General features: G+C 40.6%; 1 protein-coding gene across 1 annotated transcript; it reads left to right on the top strand.

The window, feature by feature from the left end:
- The first annotated feature begins 5,748 nt into the window (after positions 1-5,748).
- LOC121777972 (long-chain-alcohol oxidase FAO1-like) lies at positions 5,749-9,904 on the top strand. Its single transcript, XM_042175318.1, has 3 exons — positions 5,749-6,041; positions 6,178-6,450; positions 7,949-9,904. The coding sequence occupies exons 1-3, from the start codon at positions 5,826-5,828 to the stop codon at positions 9,680-9,682; spliced, it is 2,223 nt and encodes a 740-aa protein (XP_042031252.1). The 5' UTR covers positions 5,749-5,825; the 3' UTR covers positions 9,683-9,904.
- Positions 9,905-10,668: the final 764 nt, after the last annotated feature.

Below are 10,668 nucleotides of genomic sequence, written 5' to 3'. Positions count from 1 at the left end.
CGGAAGGCGAAGGACCGGGGCGGATGACATCGCCTGTTTTAATGCTTGGAAACTGTCCGTCGCTGCTGCAGTCCATACAAAACTGTCCTTTTTCAATAACTCCGTGAGCGGGCTAGCGATGGAGGCATAATGTTCTATAAACCGTCGGTAGTACCCCGTGAGCCCCAGAAAGCCTCGTAGCTGCTTCATCGTTTTTGGAACCGGCCATACCGTCATTGCCTCAATTTTAGCCGGGTCAGCTTTCAGGTTCCCGTCCGCGATTAGGTGACCCAAGTACTCCACTGTAGAGCACGCAAATGTGCATTTAGATAACTTAACAAAGAAGTGATGAGCCTTGAGGATAGACAATACTTCATGGATATGGCGTGCATGCGCTGGCATGGATGGGCTGTAGATGAGGATATCATCGAAAAATACTATCACCGACTGACGCAAAAGGGGTCTAAAAATTGCGTTCATCGCCGCCTGAAACGTTGAGGGAGCATTTGTCAATCCAAACGGCATCACTAGGAACTCAAAGTGGCCGTCATGTGTGCGAAATGCCGTTTTAAAAATATCTTCATCGCTCATGCGGATTTGATGATAGCCCGATCGTAAATCCAATTTTGTAAAGAATCTGGCCGCACCCAGCTCATCGAACAACTCATCCGTCGTCGGTATCGGAAAATGATCAGGAATGGTTGCTGCGTTTAATGCCCGGTAATCGATGCAAAAACGGAAGGACCCGTCCTTTTTTCTGATCAGTAGAACCGGCGAGGAGAAGGGGCTCTGACTTGGGCGAATCAACCCTGATTCTAACATCTCTTTCACCTGCTTCTCTATCTCATTCTTCTGAAAGTATGGATAACGGTAAGGTTTCACATTTATTGGTTTGGCGTCGGGCAAGAGGTGAATCTTGTGGTCAAACTGCCGTCTAGGGGGCATTCCCGAAGGCAAGCCGAAGACGTCTCCGTGTGAAACCAAGACGCTCCGAATTTCTTCCGGTAGTTCCCGTGGCAATGCCAGCGTCCCATCCTCCGTCGCTGGGTTACTCTCTGTTGGCGGGAGTTGAATTAACTCGAACAACTCCTCCCCGCCCTGTAGTTGTAACAAGGACGAGAACGTCTTCAAGGATACCTCCCTCGCTGATGGGGGCACGAGTTTAAGACACACACGTTTCCCATTCCGAGAAAACTCCAACGTTCCATCGACATAATCGCTTGTGACCCTGCGCATCTGTTTGAGCCAGATCCTCCCCAGAATCACATCAGGACCATGTACTGGTAAAATGTGTAAATCGACCAAAAACACATGCTTCTGAATGACCAATCTGGTCTGGATGCTCGCAAAGGAACATAACAATGACTCCCCATTGCCGACATACACTCGGAAAGGATGAATCTGCTGCAGTGGGAGAGCTAACTTTTCCGCCACGTCGGGGTGTAGGAAGTTATGTGAGCTTCCCTTGTCTACCAAGACCCTGACAGGTATGTCCCCGATTACCCCCCTCAATTCAATGTCATCCTCTCGTTGCCGTCCGTCCAGCGCGTAAATATGGGACAAGTCCGCCGATATTACTGGCGGATCCCTATTTTCCTCCTGGCCGTGCTCCGAGTCCTCATCTGACTCCAAATCCTCTCCCATGTAAACCAAAAATCTTCCCCTACAGGAATGCCCTGCAACCCACTTCTCTGGGCAATACCAGCATAGGCCGAGCTTAGAACGCTCCGCCCTCTCCACAGCTGTTAACCGTACAACTGGCAACCTAGGATACTCCGAGCCTTTCGCCTGATTGGAACGATTCGGCTGATTGGTTGATGGGGGCAACGTCGATTGTTGCAGTGGGTGTGTCATAACACGCTGATCACGGTTTTGCCACGGCCGACGGGGCGCCCCTGACGTCGCTGGAGGACGTTCAATGCAACTGTCATACTCTATAGCCAGTGCCATAGCTGCTGTCACTGACGACGGGTTCTGATGCTTAACCTGGTTCTTAACTGGTTGCTGAAGACCTTCCACATAAATTGGGAGCAAAATGTACTCCGGGACCCCGCGCACACGATTAAGCATTGTTTCGAACGTCGTGTGGTACTCTGCCAAGGACCCGGACTGACTCAATTTGGCGATCAATCCAATAAAATTCTGAAAGTATTGGGGGTCGAAACGTCGCCTCACATCCTCCAAGAAATCCGTCCATTTTGCCTGCGGATTGTTCTCACGATAGTTGAACACCCATTCCGAGGCCGGCGGATCAAACAACATAATCACATAATGCAATCTGTGCTCCTCCGGCATTAGCAAGTGCTCGAAATAATATTGCACCCTCGAGATCCAAGTCGCCGCCTCCGAACCGTCAAATCGCGGCTGATGCATCTTGAATTGTCTTGGCTGATCGAACTGCCCCCCGGGCTGCCTAGCCGCTGGATTATCCCAGGCCGTTGGCTGCCTGGCACTCGCGGATTCTGCTCTAGACCCCGGTGGATCCCATGCGGTAGATCGTGGTGCGTTGGGGTTCACCCAAGAATTCAAACCCATACTAGGGTTAGGGTTCGGCAAGATCCCAGCGTAGCTGCTCCCCGACGGATCGCCTATTCCCAGTCGTGGCGTTCCGGCTTGTGCCCCTCTGGATGCCTGTGCATACACCGGATATTGGCCGCACTGGGGCAGCCCTCCCGACGGTGGGAGCTGAATCGCTTTCGATGCGCCGCGGTCCTGTGCTTCCAGCCGCGCGTCTATGCGCGCCTCCAGCCGTGACTCCATGCGAGTCATGGCGGCCAGCACCTGCTCCAGCATGGTCGAACTGGAAACCGTGGATTTGGAAGTCGAAGACAGCGGTTCAAGGCCGCGGATCGTCATAGGTTCCGTATGGTCGTTCTGTGACATGATTCAGTGAGTTCGGGATGAAAGCACCACTTGTTAAGGATGAAGTTCCTTAACTCGTAGATTTTGCGTCGAACGTCGCGGGAGCTTTTGCCCGTCGATCAATCCGTCGTCAAAATTAGAGTTTTGTGCGTTTTGCACTTTGAATGGAAAGAGAATAAGAGAAAATAAAATAGAAAGATAATTGATATTTCTTGAATGAATGGGAAGAATACAATGCCTCCTATTTATAAGACTATCCTGACTTAGAGAACAAGAAAATAAAGATCCTAATAATATATGGGAAATATATGCTAAATCAATATTAAACTAAATAAGAGAGATTTGGAGATATTCGTAGAGATATTCTCGTATCACATTGCCATATTAATTAGTGCATTAGATCATAGCTGCGTGTATAATTAGCATTTTGTTACATTTATTGCTCTCAGATAATATGCACGTAACAAATAAGTAAAGAGGCTGAAATGCAAGTATTTCTACTTTCAGAAAACTGTCCATATCTATGAAGGAAACTCATATCTACTTACATGGCAAACACTGATTAAATTATGGAGCATTTAAATTATGTAATTTTTAATTAACTTCACCACTTTTAAATTTTACTAAATAAATAACTATTTCCTTCGTTCCATTCAAGATGTCTACCTTTCTTTTTTAATTTGTTCCACTTAAAATGTCTCATTATCATATTTGGAAATAAATTCATCTCTTCACCTAACTACCATTTCTCTCTCTACTATATTACACTAAATAATTTTTCTAAAACTCAGAGTCACTCAAAATTATGGATATCTTGAACTCAGATTATGGTATATAGTTTTGTTTTATTCTTAAATGTGAATGCCAAATTTGCAAACCGCAATTGTGAATCGTAAGTGCAAACCCCAAATAGTGAACTTAAAATCTAGACGTCAATAATGTAAATAAAATAAATAAAATACTACTAAAATTTGAGAATTACGGATTTTAATTTTTTTTTTTAATTCACACAATATCTCTTCGATTTGATTGCATGTTAGTTTGTTCTCCGACTCTAAATTCAGTGGAGGATACTGTCAGGGAATGAGGGACAAATGTACAATTGTATCGCCATTTTTAGTATTTTTATATTATTATTAATTTATTTCTTATGCATATACTCTAAAATCAATAGTACTACTAAAAAACCCAATTTTTTATATAGTCATCCATCGATTTTCAAAATTTTATTTTGTCATTTAGTTAAAGATGCTCAATAGCCTATTATTTTGTTATTTACTCTCACACTCTATTACTATAAGTAGTAGTATATAAAAATGAATCTTTTATCTCTCATTCCACTACTTTTGTCTTATCTATTTTTCTTTAGAATGTTAAGTAATTTCTAAACTCATGCAGAGTCAAAGTGAGTCATTAATCACAGAGGGATTATATACTATTTTGTCTATAATCTTACTTTGTCATTTTAGTTCGTCCATCAAAATTAATTTTATTCATTCATGTAATGTTTTTTTTCAAGTAGTCAATTTTTTTTATCATCAATACTTCAACAATTTTGTCAATCTATTTTTCACATATTTTATCAATTTTGCATTAAAAACACGTATTGTCACTTTCAAGACTATTTTTTATGAACATAATACAAATTTGAAAAGAAAAATACTTTGAGATGTTAATTGGAAAACATAGAAAACTACATTGAAGTGTTAACAAACTCCATCTTGACTAGAAATATTTAAGTCCATCTTTAATTTAACCAAACTATTTCCCAAGAGAAGTCATCTAAGTATGTGACAAATAATTTCTCGTCACAACACATATTTGAAGGGAAATGAATGAGTCAAAGTAACATTCTTTCTCTCATGAAAAGACATAAATAACTATAGGTATTTTGATATAAAAAAATTAAAGTCATTCGAGCGACACGATATCAATATCTAGGAATGTTTGATGATAATTTTAAAAGAATAAGGGCCACAAATAATACTACTACAATACCCAAGGACTAAAATTATAATTCTCTCTTTTAATTATGCATGAAAAGGGTAATGGATCATTAATAATTGAGAACAATTCCACCTATCAAAAATGAAATAATTTGGAATTTAAAGTATGATTCTGTCTTATCTTATCTTATCTTTCAATAAATATACACGACAAAATAGCTTTTTTGACACATGATCAACAAATGGACACACGCCATTACAATCAATAAATTAGAAAACATCTCATTCAAAGAAGGCTGGTAAAAAGTGTTTGGAAATACAAGATGTATGTTGGAGGAGTATTTTAGTTTGGAGGAAATATTTGAGGGGGCAATGGGTGGAATATTTGGGAAGCGATTTAGGAGATGTTGGTGTGGGGAAAACTAAGTCACTCTTTATTTTTCAAATTCTCTCAACTTTTCAACTTATTCAAAATGTTACAACTCACCCCTATTTATAGGCATCCTAACACATTCTAGAATTTTCTACTTAATTTTTTTTATATTCTAAATATCTTGATTTTTCTCCATAAAAATCTAGATATTTTTAGATAACATCTACTATATTTTAGAGAATTCTATCTCTATTTAATTCTTCCAAAATATCTAGATATTTTTCATCCCTAATTCTAGATTATTTTATAATATCTAGATATTAGTATAATATTTAGATATTTACCAAATCAAGTTTATTAATTAATATTCCAACAAAAAGTCCACCAAATCAAAACTCATGATTGTGATCTGTTAATTAAAGTGCAATAGAGTTGCCTTTTCAAAGATGAGTCATCTAGAAGTAGTATAATATAACTAATATGTATAGTATACTTGCATTAGTATTAAACTAATCAGTATAATTTTACAACTTGCACATATTCACATTTCACACTCAACAAATCCAGATATATGCATTCCGTCTCTTTATAAATACCCATTCATATTCAAACACAATCTCAAACCAAAAGCAAAATAAACTTATACACATATATACAGAGAGAAAATGGATAGAAAAGGTCATCCAACACTTAGAGGTGGAAGAAGAGAAACAAAATACAGCCATGGATACCCTCCTTCTGAGCTAGAAGCACTAGCTAGCATCTCCGAGGCTTTCATACCCGCAATTTCGTATCAAGATTACACGAAGGGCGATTCCCCGAGCAAGGCCGTCGCCTCCTTCTACCAATCCTCCGCCTCTCGGTACCCAGTGCCCGACGAGGTATAGTTTTTTTTTTCAAAACAACTTTGTTTTATTAAAATAAGAAAAAAAATAAGAAAATACTTATTTCAGTGACTGGAATTAATTTGAAAAAAAATTGTGATTTAAGCGGCTATTAACCCTCGTTTTCTTGTAGGTGGCTGAGGTGGTGGCGAAGAGGGGATTCTTTGAAACCCGAATATTGGTGAGAGGTTTGTTGAAAATCCTATCGACGAGAATTGGGACGTTGTTGATGTGTGGAAGCCTTAGCGTTGGGAGTGAGTGGCCATATTTGAAGAAATTCTCAGAGATATCTTTGGAGAAGAGGGAGAAAGTTGTGCAGAAATGGCTGCAGCATTGCTTCATCACACCTCTCAGGCTTGCCTTTGTGTTCCTCAAGTTCATGGTTTTGCTTGTTTTCTACTCTCAGGTAATTTCTACTTACATTTATTGATTACTTCTTAAGAAGAATTTCATGTAGTTTTAGTAATTTTGATCTTTTTTGGGTGCTAAATGGATCATGAGATGGGTTAGCAAAATGAGTATAAGAATAAGTACATACATTAGTTGTTTAGTGATGACAATACATGTTTTTTTGACATATAGCATAAGAATAAGGCATGAGTTATAATAATGAGTAGTAATAAGTAGTCATTTAAGTCACAAAATTTAGCCTGTTTTATAAAATTAAAAAAATAGAATACTAGTAGTACTTATTTAATAATAAAAGTTTATTAAAATGGGTATTATCCCTAATAGTGATGATCATCCAACATTAATTAGCAAAACATTAAGTGGCTATTAGCCTATTATAATTGAAATTGATGAACTTGAAGTATCCAAACTAACGTAATGTTGCTCTTTTCCTTACAAAACTTTAACCTTTGAATGTGACTGTCGGTTTTTCAATGGTCCATAATTATAGTTTAATACTATCTACATATAGATATAGTAATTATCTATGATCACATCAATTAAGTTTCCATGGTAGCATCCTTTAATAATTGTTGACTTTAATAATACATTAGATTGATTAAGCAAAAAGAAATACTCCTAATCAAGAAACTTGTTTACACTTGTCATATTTTACTATACAATTAGAAAATGATTCAACATTATCTTAGTAGGCGCCGGCCTACTAAGGTTAATTGTTTTCATCAATTTCCCCCTATGGAAAAATACACCTAATTCCCATAAAATGAAAATAAAAATTTGCAGTTAGTAGACTTGATTCGACGTCCCTTTAGGGTAATGCATTTACCAGCACTATACTACTATTAATTATCATTGGACTTATTATTAGTAGTAATCATAAAAAAATCGACAGATTACCTAACAATACCATGCAAATTAAGTAATATCCCTTTTCTATTTGTTTTTCTTTTCCACAATTTTGGTGCCTAACTTATACCCCTCCCTTAAATTTAATACTCTCTCGTCCATTATTAATAGTCATGGCACTAGACGATTCATATTTTTAAAAATTGATAAAGTTGAAAAGAAAAAAAAATGATTTGAATATTAGTACTACTAGTTAAGATGATTAAATAGAAAAGAAATAAAAGACAATGAGTCGTAGATAACTAGATATTATCAATTTTTAAAAAAAATTGATAAAAAGGATAGCAATAATTATACTGTAAAAAACTATTAGTATAATAATATCAGTTGTGAATCCTGATTAAAATTTATGAAATAAGAATTAAAACAAAAAGAACAAATAGTAGTAATTAAGAATTAGAAATAATCTCTCGAATGATTTGTTAACTAAAAAGTAAAATGAAATTAAAGGAAGAAAATTCCAAAGAACTCAGGAATGCAATGCAATTAGGGGTGCTAGGGTGGGCTTCAGCACACCCAATCAGTTTCTTCTTCATTCATTCATGCAAATGAGATTCCAGACTGATATCTTTCTGTGACTGTGACAGGTCGGAGAAGATTCTAGAAATCCGGCGTGGAAAGCGATAGGTTATGAGGTTGACGAAGATGAGAAATCTTCGACCTTCTTCCCCGAAGAGAGGCCTCTGGAGAAGGGAATAATCGAAACAAGAGACGAGACCGATTTCTCCTTCCCCAGCTCTGTGGCGGAGAAAGGCCTGAAAGTGACCGCAGACAAGGTGTGCAAAATCGAATGCGACGTCGTAATCGTCGGCTCCGGCTGCGGCGGTGGCGTCGCAGCGGCGAATCTAGCCAGCAAGGGTTTCAAAGTGGTTGTCCTCGAGAAGGGGAATTACTACACCAGCAGAGACTATTCCGCCCTCGAAGGCCCCTCGATGAAGGAGCTCTACGAATCCGGCGGGGTACTGGCGAGCTTAGACGGAAACGTGATGCTTCTCGCCGGATCCACCGTCGGAGGAGGCTCCGCCGTGAACTGGTCCGCCAGCATCAAAACGCCTAAATCCGTGCTCGACGAGTGGTCAGATCTGCCGCTGTTCGCGAGCTCCGACTACTCCGATGCGATGGAGAGAGTGTGCGAGAGAATCGGCGTGACGGAGGATTGCGATCGGGAGAGTTTCCAGAATCAGATCCTCCGCCGCGGATGCGAGAAGCTCGGATTGAAAGCCGATCGAGTGCCGCGGAATTCGCCGAGCGGCCACTACTGCGGATCCTGCTGCTACGGCTGCATCAGAGGGGAGAAGAGAGGCACCGACACCACCTGGCTCGTCGACGCCGTGAACGCCGGCGCGGTCATCGTCTCCGGCTGTGAAGCGGAGCGGTTTCTGATGGAGGATCGCGACGGATCGACGCGGAAACGCTGCATCGGAGTTATCGCCAGATCTACTAATGAAGAGATGAGGAGGAAGATCCTGATCGAAGCTAGGGTTACAATCTCTGCTTGCGGCGCGCTTTTAACACCTCCTCTGTTAATCGCGAGTGGTTTGAGAAACCCTAACATCGGCCGGAATCTCCACCTCCACCCGGTGCTGATGGCGTGGGGATACTTCCCGGAGACGGAATCCGATCTCGAAGGGAAAATCAACGAAGGAGGCATAATCACATCGCTACACAAAGTAATCGACGACGACAACAACAACGATAACAATGTACCAAATGTGAGAGCTATAATAGAGTCTCCAATCCTCGGCCCAGGGTCATTCGCGGCCCTACGGCCGTGGAAGTCAGGGGCCGAGGCGAAGGAGGATCTACTAAAGTACTCACGCACGGCCCACCTTTTCTCGATGATTCGAGACAAGGGGACCGGGGAGGTTACCAGGCCAGGGCGGATAAGTTATAAGATGGATAACAGTGAGGACAAGGAAAACATGAGGGCGGGGCTGAGGCGGGCGCTGCGGATACTAGTGGCGGCCGGGGCAACGGAGGTGGGGACGCATCAGAGCGATGGACAGAGGATGAGGTGCGGAGGGGTGAGCGAGGGGGAGGTGGAGGGGTTTCTGGAGAGGGTGGTGGCGGGGGAGGGGCCGAAGTCGATGGTGAAGAATTGGACGACGTATTGTTCGGCGCATCAGATGGGGAGCTGCAGGATGGGGGTGGATGAGAGGGAGGGTGGAGTTGATGGAAATGGGGAGAGTTGGGAAGCAGAGGGGCTGTTTGTGTGTGATGCAAGTGTGCTACCTGGGGCACTTGGTGTGAATCCTATGATCACAATTCAATCAACTGCCTATTGCATCTCTAATGGGATTGCTGAGAGATTCAAGATGTGAGACTTGATTGCTTCTTCATCAACAACACCATTCCACCATAGCTATCTTCTTACCTTGATCCATTATGAAAGCATATATATTGAGCACATACTTTTGCTCTTTACATGTATAGGAATGAGTTATGATAGTAAACACTCGGGAGTATATTTTTCTTTGGAATACAAGTTCTTATGTAATGAATGTGTAAAGTTACTCGCAATCAAAATTAACTATTACGTGAAACTATGAAAATTTAGTGTCTAGTAGGATTAGAATCACAGTGTTGCATTTGGTCTCGTGGTTAGCCTCCAGGGTCCAAGGGGCTTTCATTTCCTAAACTTGTGCAAGATGAATATGGCATTGCGTTGGGCCAACAATGCTAATTTAATCTTGGCGCAACAATATAAGGTGATGTTCGGTTTCCAAGATAAAATAATACCAAAATATAATATAGAATTGAGTTGTGAGATTAATTTAGTCATAGAGGGTTAGCTATAACTAATTATTCCATGATTATCCATCTATGATTAAGTTGTGGAATTGAATCTCATGAACCAAACACACTGCAAATTTAATCCTATGATACATACAATCTTGTAAATCGAACACCCCTAAATAGAGTATATTGTTTGATAGAGAAAATAATTAAAGAGCTTAGTTTGTAACTAAAACACGGCTTGTATTTTATTTAACCTCAACGAGTAAGTAGTGGTGGGAGCAGGTGGAGGTAGAGGTGCTTGTTTTAATCGGACGACCGGTTTAGAACCGAAAACAACGTACGATGGTTCAACTGGACCGTGCTATTGGTTTTGGGGGCTGGTTACAGGTTGAGAGAATGTGGAACCAACGGTTAACTATTGGTTCATCTAGTTAACCGACAATAACCGATAATATTGTGTGGCAGTCGAGGTGCATGCTAGGTGTCAAAGCAAATAATAGTAGTACTAGATTATGTAAATGATTTTCAATTAATAAATGCGCACCTAAATACTTATATTGTCGACACA

The sequence above is a fragment of the Salvia splendens genome, chromosome 18 (assembly GCF_004379255.2).
Source record: "Salvia splendens isolate huo1 chromosome 18, SspV2, whole genome shotgun sequence".
In the NCBI taxonomy this organism is placed as follows: Eukaryota; Viridiplantae; Streptophyta; class Magnoliopsida; order Lamiales; family Lamiaceae; genus Salvia; species Salvia splendens.
The sequence above is the reverse complement of the archived record's forward strand: the minus strand, read 5'-3'. Positions and strand labels throughout refer to the sequence as shown.

Bases quoted from the DNA above. Each gene is read 5' to 3' on its own strand.
- LOC121777972 (XM_042175318.1), top strand. From the start codon at position 5,826: ATGGATAGAAAAGGTCATCCAACACTTAGAGGTGGAAGAAGAGAAACA. The intron at 6,042-6,177 runs GTATAGTTTTTT...GTTTTCTTGTAG, and splicing joins GGTACCCAGTGCCCGACGAG to GTGGCTGAGGTGGTGGCGAA. The intron at 6,451-7,948 runs GTAATTTCTACT...TGACTGTGACAG, and splicing joins TGCTTGTTTTCTACTCTCAG to GTCGGAGAAGATTCTAGAAA.